At 49.7% G+C, this 25,057-nt stretch overlaps 1 protein-coding gene across 1 annotated transcript in view; it reads left to right on the plus strand.

Annotated features, from left to right (window-relative positions):
- The first annotated feature begins 4,058 nt into the window (after positions 1–4,058).
- LOC140455573 (E3 ubiquitin-protein ligase TRIM39-like) overlaps positions 4,059–25,057 on the plus strand; it is a 43,469-nt gene continuing 22,470 nt past the window's right edge. Inside the window, exons 1-2 of the mRNA XM_072550493.1 lie at positions 4,059–4,460; positions 15,461–15,550. Of these exons, the coding sequence (XP_072406594.1) occupies positions 4,059–4,460; positions 15,461–15,550 (492 nt within the window). The remainder of the gene's footprint in view (positions 4,461–15,460; positions 15,551–25,057) is intronic.

A 25,057-nucleotide genomic window follows, 5' to 3' on the forward strand; every position in this document is an offset into this window, starting at 1 on the left:
ATCATGGAACCAATGTCAAGAAAAAACTCACTAATGTCCTTTAGGCAAGGAACTCTGCCACCCTTCCTGGTCTGGCCTACATGTCATTCCAGACTTGAAGCAATGGAGTCAACTCTCAACTTCCTTCTGAAATGGTCCAACAAGCCACACAGTTCAATGGCCACAACTAGGAATGGCCCACTTAATGCTGGCCAGTCAGCAACACCCATATTCCATGGACTATGAGAGAATTTTAAAAACTTATAGCAGATAGGAGAGTAAAATCGAAAGTGAACTAGCTCCACAGAAGCCGGTGTCCTGTCACCCAGTCACCCGTTATTTACACGAGACCGTGGTCTGACATCCTCAGAGCCAGCCCTCAGAGAGAGGAGAACCTCTGACACTCCATCTGTCAGCCGGGGCTTCCTGGTTAGGCCAGGTTAACAGCCCCAATCAGGGAACTCATATTCTGAGGTCCCTTGGCTGACCTTGTTACAATAACGGCAGAGGGTTTGTCTAAGCAGCATAAAATCTTAAGAAGGGACTTGAAAACATCTCAGTCATATATTTGTCTGTGCTACCTGACCTACATTGGCTCTGGGTCAATGAATATTTTGATTTTAAAATTCTCCTTGTTGTTTTCAAATCCCTTTGCAGTCTTACGCCTCCCTGACCTCCTGCCACCTCACAGCCCTTTGAGACATTCCCCTCCTCCAAACTCTGGCTTCTCTCACACCACGATTTTAATTGCTCTGCCATTGACGGCTGTGCCTGCAGTTGCCTGGGAATTCCGTCCCTCAAACTCACTGCCTCCCGACCACCCCTCCCAAAGAAACTCTCCACAAACCTGCCTCTTTGCCCAAGCTTTTAGTCACCCGAGGTGAAAGGCCTTCACGAGGTTCGGTGTTTGATCTTGCTTGCTCAAGCTCCCACAAACACCTTGGATGTGTTGCTACATTAAAGACGCAACGTAGTTTGTATTGACCCATTGTCTTATTGTCTTTCCAAAGTGCTTGCTAATGAAAAATAAGGAATTAGGGGTGGCATAGTGGCTAGAACTGCTGCTTCACATGCCAGGGACCTGGGTTCGATTCCAGCTTCGGGCAACTTTGGTTCAGGTACATAATTCTTTAAAGTTTCCATCACGGAGTGGTTAAAAAGACATTTGGCATGCTTGACTTCATAGCTCAGTCCTTCGAGTATAGGAGTTGGGATGTCACATTGAGATTGTACAGGATGTTAGTCAGACTACTCGTGGAGAACTGTGTCCACTCTGGTCACCCCCTGTGATATTATTAAGCTGGAGAGGGTTCAGAAGATAGTCACCAGGATGCTGCCAACAACGGAGGGTTTGAGATATAGGAAGAGCTTGGATGTTTTCACTGGGGTGTAGGAGGTTGAGAAGTGTCCTTATAGAGGTTCATAAAATCATGAGGGCTGCAGATAGGGTGAAAGGCAGGTGACTTTTCCCGAGAGTGGGGGATTTCAAGACTAGGGGGACATATTTTAAGATATGAGGAAAGCCATTTTAAAAAGGACATGGGGGCAGTTTTTTTTAAACAGAGAGTGGTTGGTATATGGAATGCACTTCCAGAGGAAAAGGTGGATGTGGTCATTTATACAAGTACATGACAAAAATGTTTGGAGGGATATGGGCCAAGCACAAACTAGTTTAGTTTGGGAATTATGGACTGGTTGGACCGAATGGTCTGTTTCTGTGCTGTGACTCTATAACTGTCTGTTTGCATGCTTTTTTTAGATTAGATTAGATTAATTACAGTGTGGAAACAGGCCCTTCGGCCCAACAAGTCCACACCGCCCCGCCGAAGCGCAGCCCACCCATACCCCTACATCTACCCCATACCTAACACTACGGACAATTTAGCATGGCCAATTCACCTGACCTGCACATCTTTGGAGTGTGGGAGGAATCCGGAGCACCCGGAGGAAACCCACGCAGACACGGGGAGAATGTGCAAACTCCACACAGAGAGTCGCCTGAGGCGGGAATTGAACCCGGGTCTCTGGCGCTGTGAGGCAGCAGTGCTAACCACTGTGCCACCGTGCTGCCACATGTTCTCCCTGTGCCCATTTGGGTTTCTTCTGGGTGCTCCGGTTTCCTCCCACAATCCAAAGGTGTGCAGGTTAGGGTGGATTGGCCAGGCTAAATTGCCCAGTGTTCAGGGACGTGCAGCTCAGGTGGATTGGGAAATTGCCCATAGCGTCTGGGGATGTGCAGGCTAGGTGGGTTAGCCATGGGAAATGCAGGAATGGGGTGGCCACACCCCTTCTTCCTGAATCAGGACGGTACCTGGCTCAAGACCTTCTCTAGCATTTGAGGGCAGGACCCTGAGAAGTCATCGTCTGGCTCTGTGGCTGGCCTGGCCATCATGGAATCCAAATGTGTAACATTCTAATCTCAGATGTTATGGGGAGGGTGAACCTGGACTTATTTTAAAGATTGGATTAGATTCCCAACAGTATGGAAACAGGCCCTTTAGCTCAACAAGTCCACTCACACCCTCTGGAGAGTCGCCCAGTATAGCCCACCCAGACCCATTCCCCTATCCTATATTTACTAATGCACCTAACACTCTGGGCAAATTCCCATGGTCAATTCGCCTTAAACTGCGCATCTTTCGATTGTGGGAGGAAACCCACACAGACACGGGGAGAATGTGGAAACTCCACCCAGCCAGTCTATCGGGGGCGGGAATCGAACCTGGGTCCCTGGTGCTGAGCCACCCAAGTTTCATCTGTTCCCCTTGAGTCTCTTGGTCAAGGTTCACTTCCTTCAAGATATTTGATGATTGTGATTGCAGACGGCAGGACAACGAGGTCACAAACCGGGCTGAATAAAGAAGGGCTGAAAATGTGTGGCTGGAAAAACGCAGCAGGTCAGGCAGCATCCAAGGAGCAGGCGAATCGATATTTCGGGCATGAGCCCTTCTTCAGGAATGAGGAAAGTGTGCCAAGCAGGCTAAGATAAAAGGTAGGGAGGAGGGACTTGGGGGAGGGGCGTTGGAAATGCGATAGGTGGAAGGAGGTCAAGGTGAGGGTGATAGGCCGGAGTGGGGGTGGGGGCGGAGAGGTCAGGAAGAAGATTGCAGGTTAGGAAGGCGGTGCTGAGTTCGAGGGATTTGACTGAGACAAGGTGGGGGGGAGGGGAAATGAGGAAACTGGAGAAATCTGAGTTCATCCCTTGTGGTTGGAGGGTTCCTCGGCAGAAGATGAGGCGCTCTTCCTCCAGCCGTCGTGTTGCCATGGTCTGGCGATGGAGGAGTCCAAAGACCTGCATGTCCTTGGTGGCGTGGGAGGGGGAGTTGAAGTGTTGAGCCACGGAGTGGTTGGGTTGGTTGGTCCGGGTGTCCCAGAGGTGTTCTCTGAAACGTTCCGCAAGTAGGCGGCCTGTCTCCCCGATATAGAGGAGGTCACATCGGGTGCAGCGGATGCAGTAAATGATGTGTGTGGAGGTGCAGGTGAATTTGTGGTGGATATGGAAGGATCCCTTGGGGCCTTGGAGGGAAGTAAGGGGGGAGGTGTGGGCGCAAGTTTTGCATTTCTTGCGGTTGCAGGGGAAGGTGCCGGGAGTGGAGGTTGGGTTGGTGGGGGGGGTGTGGACCTGACGAGGGAGTCGGGGCGGGAGTGGTTCTTTCGGAACGCTGATAGGGGAGGGGAATATATCCCTGGTGGTGGGGTCCATTTGGAGGTGATCTCCAGCATCTGCAGTCCTCACTTTCCCCTTGAATAAAGAAGGGGGCAAGTGTAAAGCTCACTGGAGCAGCAGGGCTCCCTGACTTGAGACAGAAGGGAGGGACAGGAAGAAAGAGAGAGAGAGAGAGAGAGAGAAAGAAACTCAAAGCAGTCTGTCACTCCCAGGGGAGCTGGGAAGGAAATTCAAGGGCAAGGGGTTGAGATCCTATTGGGAGCTGAAACAATGTTAGCGTGATGGCCATTGAGCAGGCTGCACTGGGTCAGGGGAGGGCGGAGCTCTGCAGGCAGAGTCAGGACTGCACTGGCAATCTCTCTCTCTCTCTGCCCCCAGCCTCAGTCAGTTCCTGCAGCCTGCTGAAGGAGAGATGGCCTGCGAGGAGGAGGTCAACAAGCTGAAGGAGCAGGTGACCTGTGCCCTGTGCGGCCTGCTCTTCAAGGACCCGGTGACCATGGGCTGCGGGCACACCTCCTGCAAGGACTGCGTGGCCAAGCTGGTCATCAGCAAGGACGGCAAGGTGAGCTGCCCGAGCTGCTCCAGCGAGTGCTCCCCGGTCGACATCGTGGACAACGAGCTGGCCGCCAAGCTGGTGGAGACCCTGCGCAAAATCCTGGAGCTCAGCCCGTCCGACAGCAGCTACTGCGAGGAGCATAACCTGCCCTACACCGTCTTCTGCCTGGACGACATGCGGCTGATGTGCGACAAGCTGGCCAAGGAGCACCCCAAGTGCCGCACCATCCCCATCAAGGAAGCCGCCGAGCGCTTCAAGGTGAGCCGGGGTCGGTTCACTCCCCGCCCCCTCCAGGGGGGGCAAGGGGGGGGGGACGAGACGAGTGAAACTTCACAAGGAGCAAGTCTCCTTTTAACAGTGATGGGGCAGACAAAGCTTTAAAACACACACACACACGCTCACACCACCAGGCCACAGTCCAACAGGTTCATTTGGAAGCTCAAAGCTCCCTCAGGAGCAAGGCTAGAGACAGACAAGATGTAGAAGAGACTCAAGGGCCAACCTTTTCACACAGAGGGTGGTACGTGTGTGGAATGAGCTGCCAGAGGGTGTGGTGGAGGCTGGTGCAATTACAACATTTAAGAAGCATCTGGATGGGGTATATGAATAGGAAGGGTTTGGAGGGATATGGGCCAAATACTGGCAACTGGGACTAGATTGGGTTGGGATATCTGGTTGGCTTGAACGGGTTGGACCAAAGGGTCTGTTTCTGTGCTGTACATCTCTATGATCCAATGTATTCATTGGAGTTTGGGTGAATGAGGGGAAAGGTCGTGTCTGTGGTATTGTCCCTGCCTCTCAGCCTGAAGACCTGGGTTTAAGTCCCACCCACTCCAGAGGTGTGTTACAGCACCTCTGAACAAGTTGGTTAAAAGAATGAGAGGTGATCTTATTCGAAACCTCCGAGAATCTGAGGGCACTTCACAGGTTAGATGTTGAGAACATATATCCAATAGTGGGAGAGAGGCTGAAACAAGGGAGGGACCGAATAAGGGAACTTTCAGAGGGGAGAGTGCAGAGTCGACAGTAAAAGATCAAAGTGACCATACAACTCTTCCACAGTTCCACACTCAGTCTGTACGTTGAAGCAGGAATTTTGTCATTTAAGAGGCATCCGGATGGGTACATGAATCCAAAGGGTATGGAGGGATATGGGCAAGGGGTTGGGAAATGGGACTGGATTAGTTTAGGATATCTGTCAAGAGTGTGGTGCTGGAAAAGCACAACAGGTCAGGCAGCATCCGAGGAGCAGGAAAATTGATGTTTCAGGCAAAGGCCCTTCACCAGTTTAGGATATCTGGTCAGCATGGACGAGTTGGAGTGAAGGGTCTGTTTCTGTGCTCTACATCCCTATGAAAACTGGTGCCATGTATTGAACAAACTGACATTGCTGTTAAGTCTCAGGATCTAGATTTGTTGAATATGTCGCATCAGTTGAGTGACACTTTGATCTTTTGCTAAAAATTCTGTGACTTATAGTGCTGCTCCACAACCACCTGATGAAGGAGCGTCGCTCCGAAAGCTAGTGTGCTCCCAACTAAACCTGTTGGACTATAACCCGGTGTAGTCTGATTTTTAAGTGGGTCCTTCCAATGAAACAGGCACTGACAAGGCTACAGTGTGCACTTTCTGTCCTTGCCTCCAAAAAAAAGGATTCATTGACGGTGGGTGCGGTTCACTTGGCCTTTCCCACAGGAGGAAGGGGAATCCAAAGCCTGAGGGTATAGGTTTAAGGTGAGAGGGGAAAGATATAAAAGGGACCTAAGGGCTAACTGTCTCACTCAGGCAGTGGTGTGTGTATGGAATGAGCTGCCAGGGGAAGTGGTGCAATAATAATGTTTAAAAGGCATCTGGATAGGAATGTGATTCGGAATTCCTGATTTCGGGCTTTTGCCCGAAACGTCGATTCTCCTGCTCCCCGGATGCTGCCTGACCTGCTGCACTTTTCCAGCACCTCACTCTCGACTCTCATCTCCAGCATCTGTAGTCCTCCCTTTTGCCGAGTTGGACCAAAGGGTCTGTGCTGTGTAACCCTTTGAATCGTCGGATGAAGGCAACTTCTGAAGAATAGCTGACAGATCAGACGTTTATTCATTGGGTTTGGGTGAATGAGGGGAAAGGTCGTGTCTGTGGTATTGTCCCTGCCTCTCAGCCTGAAGACCTGGGTTCAAGTCCCACCTCTGAACAGGTTGGTTAAAAGAATGAGAGGTGATCTTATTCGAAACCTCCGAGAATCTGAGGGCACTTCACAGGTTAGATGTCGAGAACATGTATCCAATAGCGGGAGAGAGGCTGAAACAAGGGAGGGACAGAATAAGGGAACTCTCATTTGAAACTAGGATTAGAAGGAATTTCTTTTCTCTGAAAATAGTGAGGCCCTGGTGTTCTCTACCCCAGAGCGCTGCGAAGGCCAGATCACTGAATCATCAAAGAGGTGGTGGATAGGTTTTGAAATATCAAAGTTGAGGGCTGTGAGGAGCTGGAGTTTGCACATCCTCCCCGTGTCTGCGTGGGTTTCCTCCGGGTGCTCCTGTTTCCTCCCACACTCCAAAGATGTGCAGGTCAGGGTGGACCGGCCATATTAAATTGCCCGTAGTGTTCAGGAATGTGTAGGTTAGGTGCATTAGTCAGGAGTAGGTGCAGAGTAATAGGGTAGGGGGGATGGGTCTGGGTGAGTTACTCTTCAGAGGATCGGTATGGACTTGTTGGGCCGAAGGGCCTGTTTCCACACCGTAGGGATTCTATGATCTTGTAGACTGATGGAGAGCAGGCTTGTGGGGCCGAATGGCCTACTCCTACACCTATTTCTTATATTCCTTCCATTGCTGGTCTCCTCCCTCACTGAGTGGCATGTGAAACAGCCATAGAACATACTTCTCCCTGTATCTGTGGCTGGTTCTTTGTGGAGCAGCCCAGAGAAATTTACAAAATGCACCACATACATCCAGTCCAAACGAAATGATAACCAAACCTTTCGTTGTCTACGTGATATTGCAAATGCATCAGATTATTCTCAAGGGGCTATGCACAGTTCAACACCTGCCAAGTCTCCTGGATGTCTGGATCTTTTGCTGTATTGTGCGCAGAGAAGTAATAGCAAGTGTTACCCAAATGAATTTTCATGTGCGTTCCAGAGGGACTTCCAGCTGGGAGGGCCGTACTTAAAAGGTGCCAGGGCCAGATCAGGAACGGGGACTTTCCCTTGGATTTCGGAAGAGCCCATCAGTATTCCCAGTGTTGGGAGTCACCTCCAGTAGCATGCAGCTCACTCCAGTTCAATCTCAGACTGATTCTTTCCTCACTGGGCCAGAATCTAATGCTCAAAGGGGCACAACTCCATCTCGTACTGACCAGGAGTCTCTCCAGTTCTTGCTGAGCAGCCAAAAGCCTATCAGAAGGAGCATAGGGCAGTACAGCACAGGAACAGGCTGTGCCGAGCATGATGCCAACGTAAACCAGTCAGTTCTGCCTCCCCATATCCCTCCATTCTTTGCATGTGTTTCTCTAAAAGTCCGTTAATTGCCCCTATCCTATCTGCCTCCACCACTACACCTGGCAGTGCGTTTCAGACTCCGACCACTCCTGTCCCTCACATCTCCTCCCCACCCCACCCCCTTCACATTAAGAGCATACCCCCGAGTATTCGACATTGCAATTCTGAGAAAAAGACTCTGACCACCAACCCTGTCCAATGTCCCTCAACATTTGATCAACTCCTCACCTCAGGTCTCACCTCAGCCTCCAGAGAAACCACGTCTAGCTTGTCCGGCCTCTCCTCGTAGGAATTGGAAACAAACTGCTTTCCCCAAGTTATGTCTGCACCATGCATGACTGTGGATTCCTGGGGTGGGGCTCGAATCTGGAGCGTCTGGTCCAGAGGGAAGGGCACTACCTGCTGTGCCACAACTTCTGTTCTTTGCTTGGTGGGAGGGATTGGGGTTGGGGTAATGGAGGGTGAAAATTGGCCAGCGTGCAAAACAACCAGTCCCCTCTCATCCATTTTACGCACTCCCCTCAAAATTAAAAGCGTACATATTTGAAATAAAAAGAGAAAGTGTTTTGATTTGGCGGGTAATAGTGGTTTGGTGTGGGCGGGGGGTGGGGGGAGGGGGTTGTGGTTGGGGAGGAAGTACTCAGCAGGTCTGGTAGAGAGAGGAACAGAGTTAAGATTCCGAGTGGAATATGATGGGTTTTATCATGTTGAGAGGTAAACGGGGTCTCGAGCACAAGATGTTTTCAACAGACACTGAGGGGGTGACCAGACAGAAGTACTTACAGTTTATGAGAAACATGAATAGGGTGGATGATCAGAGGGTGGAAATGTCAAACGCTCGAGGGTGCAGGTTTAAGGTGAGAGGGGGAACATTTAAAGGAGGTGTTTGAGGCATGTTCTTTACCCAGTGGGTGCAAGGGGTACCTGGAACACACTGCCAGGGAAGGCAGCAGAAGCATATACGATAACAATGTTATTAGATTACATTACAGTGTGGAAACAGGCCCTTCGGCCCAACAAGTCCACACTGACCCGCCAAAGCGCAACCCACCCATACCCCTACATTTACCCCTTACCTAACACTACGGGCAATTTAGCATGGCTAATTCACCTGACCTGCACATCTTTGGACTGTGGGAGGAAACCGGAGCACCCGGAGGAAACCCACGCAGACACGGGGAGAACGTGCAAACTCCACCCAGTCAGTCGCCTGAGGCGGGAATTGAACCCGGGTCTCTGGCGCTGTGAGGCAGCAGTGCTAACCACTGTGCCACCGTGCAGCCCAAAACACAGATACATGAGCAATAGGGAGATACGGACCGTGTGCAGGCAAATGGGATTATCTTTGAATGGCACAATGGCCAGCACAGTCAGGGTGGGCCAAAGGGCCTGTCCCTGTGCTGCACTGCTCTATGGAAGTGGGGGCAGAGGTAAAGCGTTTTATCACACTGCGTGGGGTTAGATTCGGGAATCTACTCCCTTGAAGAGTGGGATGGGGGCAGATTCAGTCGAGGCAGGATTGAGACCACAGCCTGAAGAAAGAAATGAAGAGTGTGTGTTGTGGTAGTGAGAAGGCAGGAGACCACCACCCAATGAATTTCTCATTCCACAGACAGGATCGGGGTTAATCTTAAGTTTGCACTCCAGTTTCCCTGTCTGTTCCCCTTGTCCAATGTTGCAGCAGTGACCAAACCTCCAGTCTGACATCGATGGACGGTCCACCATGCCGCCGAGATTTCCAAAGAATCGCACCCCCCAAAAACTGCAAAGTGATAATGACCGCCTAATCTGTGTTCTTGTGACGTTAATGGAGTGATAAATATTGTATGGGCCGCGAGGGATCACTTCCCTTCTGCCGGAACCATTCTTACTTCCAATTCCGACCACCGACCCCCTTCTCCCAGGCCAAAGAAGGCAGTTTTGTGCCACGTCGACAGGGTTTAGGAAGACAGGAGGTGGGTTACTTGCTGCAGGATTCCTAGGCTCTGGCCTGCTGTTGAGGCCACTGTATGTATACGGCGAGTCCAGTTCAACTTCTGGTCAGTGTCAACCCCCCCCCCCCCCCCACCGCACCCCCACTCCCAGAACACTGATGGTGCAAATCACGAAAGTGCTCAAATGTGGTCTGCAGTTGTTAGATCTGTTTGTTTTTCAATTGTTGTTACAATAATGAAGCCAGTTCACATTTATAGCAATAGCCAGGAAGTTACTGGGTAAGATTACAGACAGACAGTTAACATTTGTATCACTTTGGTTCTTATTTTCGGCAGTATTAACTGGTTTGAAAGAGACAGGCGTTGTGAGGATAACATTGGAGATAACACCTCCTGCAGCTTATATCTGTGGGGTGGAAGAGTCCAACTCTGTGTTCACAGTGACGGACATGAGGCCCACCTTTTGTGCTTGTTGTAAGATATTGCATTCCCAAAATAATCTGCACTGCGCTGCCTGGGAGAGTCATCGAGACTGGACACATTTAAACAGAACATGGACGAGCACATGTGACATACAAGGCTAGGGGCTGAGGACTGGAAAGTGGAGTTGGTGTCGGTGGGTTGGTGCGGATTGAATGGGCCAAAGGGCCTGTGCCGTATGACTCTAGGTCCTGTACTCACACGGCGACTTCGAAAGATGCTTCTCGGCCTATCAAGTCCTGCTAATGAACAGAGAAAACATGTCCGCTTTTGTGAGGAGGAGGGGGTGACTGCAGGGCCATTATTACAAGGTAGCCATTAATAAATCCAATGGGGAAATCAGGATAGTTTTCTTTATCCAGGGAATGGGGAGGAAATTGGAGAGGGGCTGAGGGAAGGGGCACACTGTTGGATTTCACAGGAAGTGAGGCATTCACATGAGGGGTAAAAGAAGGCAGGAAGTAAGACAGAAAGACTGAAATGTAGGAGGGTCAAAAACTCTGGCACAGGCCCCGTTGGGAGAACAGGGACCTGTTTCTTCCTCTGTTTTTCACAGTCCCCCTTTCCCACGACCCCTTCGGTTAGCCCTTCGGCTGTTTTGCAATGTGGAGGGGCGCCAACAGTATGGGTTCAATTCCCGCATCAGCCGAGATCTCCACGAAGGTCCCACCTTCTTGGCCTCACCTCAAGCAAGGGGCGACTCTCAGGGTAAAACTCATGGTCAGTTGTCTGCTTCTAATGAGAGAGCAGCGGTTGGAGACTGTGGTGACTACTACTTGTAGAGTCACATGGCCATCTATACCTGGTAGAGGGGAATAGGCTGCTCACCCTTTCCATTGGAATCCACAACAAAGGAGGCTGTGAAACGGAATCAAACAGATTCTACTCTGAACAGTACACACACACACACACACACTCACTTCTTCGCTAATACATCCAACTTTTGCTTCTTCCATCCGTGCTCCCTCCACCCCTCCCTGCGGCTGCAGCTCTCTGGAAATACCACTGATCCTCAAACTCTGATTGCTCCCTCCTTGGACAGGGAGACCTCACGGCTGGGACTCTGAGTCTCTCCTTTGGACCTCAGTCCAACTGTGTCCACATGCTCACCAGTGCATTGTCAATAGTGTGTTAACACCAGGGCAGCAATGTCGGCTGGAATTTTACATGGAATTACATGGGAATTCTCTGTCTCAGCGGCCAGCCATTTGGTCCATACTGTCCCAACCTCCTAAGCCGACCTGACTCCAACTATTCCTTGCTCCCTCTTTGGTTTTCTGTTAAATAAATTGAACTGTTTCACTTTATCCACTTCCTGTAATAGTGAATTTCACAACCTCCCCACCCTTTGGGGTTGCTGTGGTTTCTTTGAACTTCCAACAAGAAATCCTCACTTAAACACACCATGAAGATTGGGACTTTGTTTCATTGAAAGTGATTTCACTTAATGTTAAGAGAATCATATTTTCCAACCAGAACCACTATAAAATCAGCACAATGGTTCAGTAATTGGGCGGCACGGTGGCACAGTGGTTCGCACTGCTGCCTCACAGCGCCGGAGACCCGGGTTCAATTCCCACATCAGGCGACTGACTGGGTGGAGTTTACACGTTCTCCCCGTGTCTGCGTGGGTTTCCTCCGGGTGCTCCGGTTTCCTCCCACAGTCCAAAGATGTGCAGGTTAGGTGAATTGGCCACGTTAAATTGCCTGTAGTGTTAAGTAATTGTAGGGGAATGGGTGGGTTGCGCTTTGGTGGGGCGGTGTGGACTTGTTGGGCCGAAGGGCCTGTTTCCACACTGTAAGTAATCTAATCTAATTAGCACAGATGTCCTGACTCGAGCAACTGTCTGTGTGGAGTTAGCACGTTCTGCCCACATGTCTGTGTGGGTTTCCTCCCACAATCCAAAGAGGTGCAGGTTAGGGTGGACTGGCCAGGTTAAATTGATCCGTGATGTCCAGAATGTGCAGGCTGGGTGGGTTAGCCGTGGGAAATGCAGGGTTACAGGGATGGGATAGACCTGGGCGGGATGCTCTCCGGAGGGTTGCTGTGGACTCGATGGGCCAAATGGCCCGATTCCACACTGTAGGGATTCTATGATTCTCGGAAAAGCTGCTAATAGGTTATGTCAGATCCTTTCTTACTGGGAAAGATCCACTAAAGCGGTATTCCGAGCCTGTTGCATTACTTTACGTTGCTAAATTCATACACGTTTAAAAGAAACATATTCTAGCAGTGCTAAAGGAGGCTATTCAGCCCATCATGCCTGTGTTAGATCTCTCATGAGCATTATGAGTCAGTGCAATTCTCCTGCTCTTTCTTCATTGTTTCTGTCCAAGTAACCATCCAATGTCTCCTTTCAATGGCTCAGCTGAAGCTGCTCCAAGAACCTTTCCAGGGAGAGCATTCCAGACTTCAACCACTGACAGTGTGCAACGGCGTTATCCTCACGTCGCACAACCTACTTCTGCAAATCACTTTCGGCCTGTGGCCGCCCACTCTCCATCCCTTTCACAAGCTGGTATTGCCCAGCTACCCCATCCAGAGCCCTCGTGATTTTGAAAGCTTCGAATAGATCTCCTTTCTTTCAAAGGGAACGTTCCCTCCCTCTCTGACCTCTCCTCTTAATTGTCACTTCTCAGCTCGAGAACCAATGTCGGAGCTCTCTGCAGTGAATCTGCATCCTTCCAATAGTGTGACACCTAGAACTGTGCACAATACACCAGCTAAGGTTGAATAGCTGTTTTGTCCCCTTGTACTCTGTCATCTTATTGTTACAGGCCAGTAGGCTTTATTAACTCTTCCTGTTCTGCCAGCTTTCGTGATCAATACTATATATCTGCATTTCCACATAATTACGGTCATCTTTATTTTGTATGGCCTGCCCGTGATTATCTCACATTAAAGGTTTCTATTAATACAGTTCTTCACAAGAGGAAGTATTCTCCTTGTATCCATTCTATTGAAATCTTTTATAATTTTAAAGGTCTCAGTCAGACCCAGCCTCTCTACATTTCCTTGATGGGCCAAGGGCATCGCTGGCTGGCTAACATTTGTTGCCCATCCCTAGCTGCCCTCAAACTGAGTGGCTTGCCTGGCCATTTTGGAATAGGCGGGCAGGAGAGTGGAGGAACACAGCGAGCCAGGCAGCAGCAGGAGGTGGAGAAGTCGACGTTTCGGGTGAGGCAGAGGAATGGGTCCACCTCTCCACCTCCTGATGCAGCCTGGCGTGTTGCGTTCTTCGCAGCCTCCTGCCTGTCTGCTTTGGATTCCAGCAATCGGCAGATTTTCTTGGTCTCTGGCCACTTCAGAGGGCAGTCGAGAGTCAACCACATTTGGTTCACTTGCACCCTTTAGGAAGGGTAACTCCCATCCCAACCCGGTGTGGTCTACATGTGACTCCAGACCCGCAGCAGTGTGGTTGACTCTTAACTGTCCTCTTGGCAATTAGGGATGGGTAATAAATGCTGACCTAGCCAGTGACACCCTCATCTCCAAATGAATTAAAGAACAAAGTGCCTTGGAAGGAATATTTATGCCATGCAAATAACAAACAATAACCAGCTTGACCATATTTGCCCCTTGGCATCCAATGTTATCACTATTGCTGGATCATCCATAATCTGGGAGGTCGGTGTTGACCAGCAATTGACTGGACTTTTGAACTAACAAAATTGTCGGAACAACAATGCATTTCCAATTCTGGGTGGTGAGTCGGTTGGAGAGGATTGCCATGGATCTGGAGTCACATGTCGGCCAGTCCCGGTGACAATAGCAGATTTCCTTCCCTGAAGTCAGACAGGATTTCTCTAATAATGGTTTTACGGTCATTAGTAGATGTTTAATTTCAGACTTCTTTCAAAAGGAAAACAATGGAATTCAAATTCCACCATTTGCCAGAGCAGCATTCAAACCCAGTGCCCGGCTGCAATCTGGATTAAGAGTGAGCACTAATACTCTCAACCATCATCTCCCTGATAGTCTAACAATCCTTTCCTGGATGTGTACCTACCATTTCCAGAAATACACACACTATCTCGAGATCCAGTGCAGTAGCTCCTCAAAGTTCATTCCTCCCTAACCTCCAAACCCATGACCTCTGCCGTCTAGATGGACAGGAGCAACAGATGCATAGGGACATCATCTACAAACTTGTTCTCCAACCTACTCACCACCCAGAATTGGAAATGCATTGCTGTTCCTTCAGTGTGGTTAGTTCAAAATGCCGGTCAATTTATGATCATAAGTGCCCCCACCACTCCCCCCATACCCCAAAGACATAGATGGTGGAAGACTCAGCGATAGTGATGCTATTGGATGCCAAGGGGCGATATGGTCATTGTTTATAATTTGTGTGGCTAAGATGTTACTCCAAGGAACCTTTTTTAAAAATTCATTCAGGGGATGAGGGTGTCACTGGCTAGGTCAGCATTTATTACCCATCCCTAATTGACACGAGGACAGTTAAGAGTCAACCACATTGCTGCGAGTCTGGAGTCACATGTAGACCACACCGGGTCGGGATGGGAGTTACCCTTCCTAAAGGGAACCTGATGAGCATTTTTCTGACAATCAACAATGGTTTATGGTGGTCATTAAACTCATAACTCCTGATTTTTGTTCAGTTGAATGCAAACTCCACCATCTGCTACTGTAACGTTTAAACTGGGGTCCTCAGAACATTACCTGGATCTCTGGATTAACAGTCCAGTCATAGTATCACATGGCCATTGCCTTCCCTCCCATGACTGTCTGACTGATATAACTGAAGGTTAGATCTCACAAAATACAGGGAGAACCAGCCAACTGGCTCAAAGACAGAGGGTGGTGGTGGAAGGTTGTTTTTCAGACTGGAGGCCTGTGACCAGTGGAGTGCCACAAGGATCGGTGCTGGGTCCACTACCTTTCGTCACTTATATAAGTGATTTGGATGTGAACATGGATAGGATAAATAGACAAGGTCTTTTCCCTGGGGTAGGGGAGTCCAGAACTAGAGGGGCATAGGTTTAAGGTGAGAGGGGAAGGATTTAAAAGGGACCTAAGGGGTAACAGAGGGTGGTAAGTGTATGGAATGAACTGCCAGAGGAAGTGATGGAGGCTGGTACATTTAAAAGGCATCTGGATGGGTAGATGAATAGGGAGGGTTTGGAGGGATATGGGCCAAGTGCTGGCAAACGGGACTAGATTAATTTGGAATATCTGGTGGGTATACATGAGGTGGACTGAAGGGTCTGTTTCTGTGCTGTGTAACTTTATGACTGCCTGCCTTGGACCAGTTCGGGGTACCCCGACTGGCCATCCTGGGGACGCACCCCTCCCTTTGTTTTAATCCTGTCGGCTTTCTGTGTTTCAGGAAAAGCTGCAGCAAGCCTTGGAATACCTGGAAAAACAAGCAAAGGGAAATGAAGGGCGCGATGAGCAAATGAACCTCGTGGACCTGAAGGTGAGGTGTGCAGAGTGGGAAGGGGCAGGGTTAAAGGTCAAGAGGTCACACTGTGCAGCAATGGGTTTGGTTACTGAGCGAGAAGTGGATAAATGCAGGGTAACCCACCTCTCATCATACCCGGGGTCAATAAACGGTTGCTTTGGACGCTGCCCAGTTCGACTCAATGTCCTGAACAGAAGGAAATCTGCCTTCTTTACCTGGTCTGGCCTCCATGTGATGTGGTTGATTCTTAAATGTCCCCTGAAATGTCCCTGCAAGCCATTCAATTCCAGGGCAACTAGAGATGGGGGGAACCAATTCTGGCCACAGCCAGTGGTGCTCACGATCCCTGTGGAAGAATGAAAAACAAAAATCGAACGAGTTACCACCAATAGTAAAGGGTCACGCAACCATTGACCAAGTGAGCCTAATGGAGCCAGAGATAAAGAATGGCAAAGTGGGAGGTTGAACAGAGAGTCGGGGTGAAGAGCAGACTGATAAAAGGCCATCCATGATTGAATGTTATGTTGGGTAATGGATGTAGGAGCTGACAGAGGCCATTTGGCCCATCGAAATGTCTTTCCGTTTCATTGAGATCATGGCTAGTCTGACAATCCTCAACTCCACTTGCCTGCCTTTCCCATTAACCCTCAATTCCCTCACAAAGAATCTGTCTATCTCAGCTTTGAATATAGAACATAAAACAGTCCAGCGCAGAACAGGCCCTTCGGCCCTCGATGTTGCACCGACCTGTGACCTGTTCTCAGTTTATCCCCTTACACTATCCCATCATCATCCATGTGCTTATCCAAGGATTGTTTAAATCTCCCTAATGTGGCTGAGTTAACTACATTACTAGGCAGGGCATTCCACGCCCTTACCACTCTCTGTGTAAAGAACCTGCCTCTGACATCTGTCTTAAATCTATCACCCCTCGATTTGGAGTTATTCCCCCTCGTACAAGCTGACATCAGCATCCTAGGAAAAAGACTTTCACTGTCTACCCTGTCTAATCCTCTGATCATCTTGTATGTCTCTATCAAATCCCCTCTTTGCCTTCTTCTTGCCAATGAGAACAGGTTCAAGTCTCTCAGCCTTTCCTCACAAGACCTTCCCTCCAGACCAGGCAACATTGTGGTAAATCCCCTCTGCACCTTTTCCAATGCTTCCACATCCTTCCCGAAATATGGGGACCAGACTGGACACAATATTCCAAGTGTGGCCGCACTAGCGTTTTGTATAGTTGCGACATGATATTGCAGCTCCGGAACTCAATCCCTCTACCAATGAAACCGAACACACCGTATGCCTTCTGAACAGCACTATCCACCTGGGGGGCAATATATACTGGCTCAACCTCTGCAACTCTGTGGTAAAAATGTACTCCCCTTTGAGAGAAGAAATTCCTCCTCATCCCCTGTCTTAAACAGGCAACCCCTTCCTCTGAGATTTGAACCCTTTGGTTCTAGATGCTCCTACAATGGGAAACGATCTCTCTAAACCCCAACAAATCATGATTGTTTGAAGGTCTTTTGCTGCAGTGATACAGGGCCTTGGTGAGACCAGAGCTGGAGGATCGTGTGCAGCTTTGGTCTCATTAGTCTGAGGAAGGACATTGTTGCTATTGAGGGAGACCAGGGAAAGTCCACCAGACTGATTCCCGGGATGGCAGGACTGAGAGGTGAGGAAAGACCGGATTTGACTAGGCTTGTATTCGCTGGAAGTTAGAAGAATGTGGGGGGTGGGGGGGTTGGGGGTGGATCTCACAGAAACATATACAATCCTGATGGGACTGGATAGGTTCCCAATGTTGAGGAGTCACAGTCTAAGAATAAATGGTAACCATTCAGGACAGATAATGCGAACCTTTCCCACAGGAAGCTGTTGGGGCCAGTTCATGAGATGCATTCAAGAGGGAGCTGAATGTAGCCCTTGTGGCTAAAAAGACCCAAAGGGTATGGGGACAGGGTGGACGTGGGGCACTGAGAATGCATGGCCAGCCATGATCATATTGAATGGTGGTGCAGACTTGAAGGGCCGAATGGTCTTCTCCTGCACCTATTTGCTGTGTTTCTATGTTTTCGATGTCTTGTGCCTAAGTGGATATCGTCCCACTCCCGGGCTCGAATCTCTGGGTTCAACTCCTAATCCAGGACACAGTGGTCAGGGAAAGTCTGTTTGCAGCACAGTGATATGGCGTGCTTATCAAACTGTGAATCCGAGCACTACACACCAGCAGCAGGAGGGCAGTACGGGGGTTAGTTGCTGGTCAGCCGCATGATGGATAGAGCATTAGGGGAGTGTTTACCATCACTCTTCCTAACTCCGGGTTACAACATGCAGGTTAACGAGGGCACACTGTCACAGCGACACACGGGGAACAAAGGGCACACTGTCACAGTGACACACGGGGAACAAAGGGCACACTGTCACAGTGACACACGGGGAACACAGGGCACACTGTCACAGCGACACACGGGGAACACAGGGCACACTGTCACAGTGACACACGGGGAACACAGGGCACACTGTCACAGTGACACACGGGGAACAAAGGGCACACTGTCACAGTGACACACGGGGAACACAGGGCACACTGTCACAGCGACACACGGGGAACACAGGGCACACTGTCACAGTGACACACGGGGAACACAGGGCACACTGTCACAGTGACACACGGGGAACACAGGGCACACTGTCACAGTGACACACGGGGAACAAAGGGCACACTGTCACAGCGACACACGGGGAACAAAGGGCACACTGTCACAGCGACACACGGGGAACACAGGGCACACTGTCACAGCGACACACGGGGAACACAGGGCACACTGTCACAGTGACACACGGGGAACAAAGGGCACACTGTCACAGCGACACACGGGGAACACAGGGCACACTGTCACAGTGACACACGGGGAACACAGGGCACACTGTCACAGTGACACACGGGGAACAAAGGGCACACTGTCACAGTGACACACGGGGATCAAAGGGCACACTGTCACAGCGACACACGGGGAACAAAGGGCACACTGTCACAGTGACACACGGGGATCAAAAGGCACACTGTCACAGCGACACACGGGGAACAAAGGGCACACTGTCACAGTGACACACGGGGAACACAGGGCACACTGTCACAGTGACACACGGGGAACAAAGGGCACACTGTCACAGTGACACACGGGGAACAAAGGGCACACTGTCACAGCGACACACGGGGAACAAAGGGCACACTGTCACAGTGACACACGGGGAACACAGGGCACATTGTCACAGCGACACAGAGAGAACAAAGGGCACATTGTCACAGCGACACACGGGGAACAAAGGGCACACTGTCACAGTGACACACAGGGAACAAAGGGCACATTGTCACAGTGACACACAGGGAACAAAGGGCACATTGTCACAGTGACACACAGGGAACAAAGGGCACATTGTCACCCTTAGTAGTCTGACTGAGCTTGGGGAACACCACTTGAGCGAAGGCAATTGCACAGCCTCACCCTGGACATCTCCTGAACAGAGGGGCTGTAAGTCACACCCCAAAACAAAGCCCAGCCTCAGCCAGACGGATGAAGGTTTCTTCAGGTTGTGGGCTGGTAAGTCATTGTAGTCAGGGCTGTTATGTGGACCCGAGACAGTAAGGGAGTCCCATTAGGCCTGTGCTGAGTGAGGGAGCTCACAGGCCGGTATCCAAGACAGTACACCTCCTGGAAACCCCACCTATATCTGGTTAGGAACAGTTAAATTGCTTAGCAACATCCAAGTCAGAACCAATCAAAATAAAAGCCTGGTTGAATGGTCACCCAATTATAATGGAGATTGATACCTGTCCAGCTGTATCAGTGATCACAAAATCAGTCTTTAGCAAAATTCGCTCTGGACTCCAACCCTTAAGTTTGTGTAAGACCTTGACTAGACTGGGAACCTATCCCGGGGAACCTTTACAGATTAAGGCTCTAACTTCGGTTCCAGTCTCTTATGAGAAGCAGCTGGTTCAGTTCCCACATTGTAGTGAAAGGTTCGGACCCAAGCCTGATGGGGGAGAAATTAGTTGAGAAAGATTTAACTGGATTCGCTCAATGTTTCGCGATAGAAAATGGCTGCCTGAGGGACGTCCTAATTAAATACCCAGGAGATTTTCAGGAAGGTTATCAGGGTTATCAGGGGAGCCAAGGCCACCTTGCCTGTTGACCAGGAGGTAATTCCCTGATTCTCCAAGGCCCACCCAGTGCCATTTCCCTCCCGGGTAAAAGTAGAGGCAGAAATCAGGAGGCTGGAAAGTGAAGGGATCATCAAACCAGTCCAGTTGATGGAATGGGGCAGCAGTGGTCATACCCATCGTGAAGCCTGACGGGTCAGTTTGTCTTTGTGGGGATTTTAAACAAATGGTAAACAGCTTTCCACAGCTGGATAAATCCCTGATCCCTCACACAGAGGATTTATACACAAGGTTGGCAGGGAGTGGCTGTCCTGTACCAAGCTGGACATGACCCATGTCTACCTGCAACTGTGATTAGATAAGGATTCCCAGAATTATACCGCCATTAATACCCAGAAGGCTTTGTGCTAATATACAACACTGCCATTGGGGGCAGTATCAGCCTGTGCACTGCTTCAGTGGATGATAGGGAATATTTTACAAGGTCTATCCCTCACCACCTTTGATCTCGATAACGTGCTAATAGCAGGGAAGACCAATCAGGGACACATAAAGAAATTGGACACAGTGCATCGATATTTCTCCCACGCGGGCGTACACCTTGGAGGGGGAAGGTGTGTGTTCCTCAAGTGACCTACTTGGGCTGCAGAGTTGACAAGAGCGGGTTACACCCATTGGAAGGTAAAGTGAGGGTGATCAAAGGTGCCCTGGTTCCCACGTCTGTACCGGAGGTTCGGTCTGTCCTTGGGCTGGTGAGTGATGATGGAAAGTTCACCCATAACCAGGCCTCCACCCTGGCACCTTCACATCAACTCTGTAAAAAGGGGTCAGCCTTGGAAATGGTCAAGTAGCGAGGCTTGAGCTTTCAGGGAAGTGAAGAAACAACAATCATCCTCTCAGGCACACTGTGATCCCAAGTGAGAGCTGCTCTTGACATGTGATGCCTCCCCGTACAGCTTTGGGGTAGGATTAGCTCATGGGTGACCCAGTGGAAAGGAACACCAACAGCGTATATATCCAGGACTTTGGCTAACGCAGGATGTAAATACACTCGGATAGAGAAGGAAGGTTTGGTGGTCATATTTGGAGTCAGGACGTTCCACTTAAAACTTTATGGACGTAAATGTGGAATAATAACAGACCACAAGCCTCTGCTAGGTCTCCTTAAAGAGGACGAGTGCTCTTTAAGTGCTAATTCTAAGTGCATATAATTACAAGTTGGCTGGCCATCAGGAAGCCAAGTAGCGAATGTGGCTGCATGAAGCTGCCTCCCACTGGCAGATACACCACCAGTGTCTTTTCAAACAGATGTTGATAGCTGTTTACTCCTTGTTTGTTTTTCATGCTCCTTATGGTCCGAATAATTCAAAAAAAGTTGCAATTACTGACCTCACGCCTCAGGAAGAGATACCTGATAAAGATAGTGAAAGCTCGCTTATTTTTCTTAAAAGGACTGCTGGAATCTGACGGGAAGCGGCAAGGAGAGAATCGAGAAATAAATGGCCAGTTTCTGCCTGAAATGGTCAGCCCCTGGTGTCACTGGGACCTCACACTTTGAGAGTAGCTGAAAGGATTGGTAGCGCTCTGAGATGGCTCTCCCTACAACAGCAGAACTTAGAGAGAAGCTCTAGAATGTAAAGGCTCATGACGCAGGAGCAGGAGACCCCTGTAGATCACCAAAGTGCTCCACCACTCAATCTGGTCACGTCTAATCTCAGGCTTCCGTGCCCCCTTCGTAGTCTCTGAGAGACCAAGGCTATCTCGAGCCCTGCCTTAAACATCTTCATTGATGGGAGCGTCCATAATCCCCTTTGGGCAAAGAATCCCAGAGATACTCTGTCTTCAGTGTTTACTGTGTTTACCCTGGGACTGCGCTCTGCACCCCCTCCCCTCTGGAGAGATAACCAGATCTCCCCAACCCATCTGAACAAGTCCTCTTCACAATCGTGCATCGTACAATGAGAAGGGAAGAATGGTGCCAGGAAATTCATACGAGTGGTCCTTTTTTTTTGGAGAGAGATTATAACCACATTAGTTCACTCGGAGAGGTGATGGCCTAGTGATATTAATGCTGGACAGTTAACCCAGAGACCCAGGTAATATTCTGGGGCCCTGGGTTTGTAATCCGGCCATGGTAGTTGGTGTCATTTGAACTCAGTAAAATCTGGAATTGAGAGTCGACTGATGACATTGTCAATTGTTGGAAAATAACCCAGTCGGGGGCAGGGGAATCCCCATCTGTTTCACTAATGTCCTTTAGGGAAGGAACCTGCCATCCTTACCTGGTCTGGCCTGGATGTGACTCCAGACCCACAGCAATGGGGTTGACTCTGAACTGCCCTCAGGGCAATTAGGGACAGAACAATCCAATAAATGCTGCCTGACCAGTGATGGCCTCATCTCGTGACCAAATAAGGAACAGAAACCTCCAGCATCATCCCCCAACCTCCTGTGGATATTGTGGGGGAGGTGAGGAGATTAGATTAGATTAGATTACATTACATTACAGTGTGGAAACAGGCCCTTCGGCCCAACAAGTCCACACCGACCCGCCGAAGCGCAACCCACCCATACCCCTACATTTACCCCTTACCTAACACTACAGACAATTTAGCATGGCCAATTCACCTGACCTGCACATCTTTGGAGTGTGGGAGGAAACCGGAGCACCCGCAGGAAACCCACGCAGACACGGGGAGAACGTGCAAACTCCACACAGAGAGTCGCCTGAGGCGGGAATTGAACCCGGGTCTCTGGCGCTGTGAGGCAGCAGTGCTAACCACTGTGCCACCGTGCCACCCACAAATATAGTGTGACACAAGGCTTCAGAGCTGAATTGTTACCATCCCCTCCTTGTAAGTGGACTAGGATCATCGAGTCATACAGCACAGAATCAAACCCTTTGGTCCAAGCAATCCATGCTGACATATTCCCAAACTAACCTAGTCCCACCTGCCTGCTCCTAGTCCATATCCTTCCAAACCTTTCCTATTCATGTACTTATCCAAAAGTCTTTTAGACTTTGTAACAGCATCCACATCCACGACTTCCTCTGGATGTTCATTCCACATATGATCCACTTCAAGATACCCCAGCACAGGCAGACAGCCAAACGCACACAAACACACACAGACAGACGCACACACAAACACACACACACAGAGGCAGACAGCCAAACGCACACAAACACACACAGACAGACGCACACACAAACACACACACACAGAGGCAGACAGCCAAACGCACACAAACACACACAGACAGACGCACACACAAACACACACACACAGAGGCAGACAGCCAAACACACACAAACACACACAGACAGACGCGCACACACACACACACACACACACAGAGGCAGACACACACACACACACAGGCAAACACACAGACATATGCACAAATACACACAAAGACAGACACGCAGGCAAACACAGACACACGCACATAAGCACAAATACGCAGGCCAACACACAAACATGCGCAAACACACACAGAAACCGACACATGAACAAACACACACAAAGTGACACAGAATCTCACGCACTGTCCGTTTCCCAGCTCACTGTTTTCCTCCAACTGTACTTTTACAACAAGCCGGCGACTGCTTTATCTGACAGACTGCCACCAGACCTCTGAAAATTTCCCCCGCCTTCTCTTCCTCTCTCCATATCTCACTGTGTGCTCTCCCCCTGTGTATTTCCCTCCTCCCTGTCCCCACCCTGTCCCCTCTCATGTTCCCTCTATTGCATCACAGATCTGGACCCAAGAATTGCACACCCATTACAGCACAGAAGGACCATCCAATCAAGGAGCGTTTCACTTTGTCTCCTTCTCCCTGGAACCCTACACCTCCATCCTTTACAAACACTAATCCTCAATTCCCTCTTCAAATGCTCCGATTGAACCTGGGTCTCTCCTTTGGTGGTGTAGCCAGACCACTGGCTGCAGGAAGGGGTCTCTCCTCATGTCTGCCTCCCTCCTCTCACTCACTGATCGCCCCTCTCATTTCAACCTTTCCACCAGCAGCAACACGATTTTCCCTGATCAGCCCTTCACAACTTTGATACCCCGACAGAATTACCTCTCTGCACTGCAATCTTTCTCATGCAGCATTGTGGTACCTTATCCAAAGCCTCTGCACCTTCCTCAAGTCTACCGCTGGAGACCGTGCTAGTGGTTTATACACATTTGCAACATTGTCCTCCCTGTTTATAGCCCATTACTTCACTGCAAATTTACTCTCAGTTCGTCCTGCATTCTGTTTAGAGTCGTACCCCTTTTTTAAATATTATATCTCAAGTGCTTCTATGCTCCCTCTGTGATTGCTTTGCATTTCTCTGTAAAATTTCTTTGGCTATTTGTCTGTCCATCAGTGTTCACTACCCTCCTCACAGCATTTTTGGATCGAATTCCTACAGCATGGAAGCAGACCATTCGGCCCATCAAGTCCTCGCAACCCGCCGAAGAGCGTCCCACTTAGAACCCCTCCTCCCCCCCAACCCGTCACTCCCCATGGCTAACCCACCTGGCCTGCACACTGGGGGGCAATTTGGCAAGGCCCGTCCACCCTGACCTGCACATCTCCAGACTATGGGAGGAAACTGGAGCACCCGGAGGAAACCCACGCAGACGCGGGGAGAACGTGCAAACTCCACACAGACTGTCGCCTGAGGCTGGGATCGAACCCGGGTCCCTGGTGCCGTGAGGCAGCAGTGCTAATCACTGAGCCACTATGCCCTGGGCTTTGTGTCGCCACTTTCCCTTTTAATGCCATGCACTTCTGGTTTGCTGGCAACCCAATTGTGTGGCTGTTTGACTCATTATCCCCATCAGCCTTCCCTCACCTCAGAAAAATATTCAGTTAAGTTAGTTCTGTTTGATTTGCCTTTGCAAAATCCATGCTGGGTTTCCTCGGTTCCTAACAAAACCTGGATGGGTTTTTGTCTCCAGGTCTTCTTATGACTTTGGATCGAACATGAAGCTTCCTTAGAAAATTGCAGTCAATGAGAATAGGGGGCCCGCTCTCTGCTGGATGATGACGTATCCAGGGCAAAGGAAGGTCATTGGTTATTGGGAGTCCCAGGGCAACGCTGCAGATGGTCCTCAGAGTGACCTTGTGGGCTCAACCATCTCCAACTGCATTGTCAATGAACGTAAAAACAAAAAAGAAAATACTGTGGATGCTGGAAATCTGAGATTAAAACAGAAAGTGCTAGAGAAACTCAGCAGGTCAGGTGTCATTACAGGCACTGTTAGACCTGCTGAGTTCCTCCAAGTTTTGCCTTTGCTTCATCAATGACCCTTCCTCCATCGTAAGGCCGGAAGTGGGGATGTTCACTGATTGC

This window comes from Chiloscyllium punctatum, chromosome 30 (assembly GCF_047496795.1).
Source record: "Chiloscyllium punctatum isolate Juve2018m chromosome 30, sChiPun1.3, whole genome shotgun sequence".
NCBI classification, from domain to species: domain Eukaryota; kingdom Metazoa; phylum Chordata; class Chondrichthyes; order Orectolobiformes; family Hemiscylliidae; genus Chiloscyllium; species Chiloscyllium punctatum.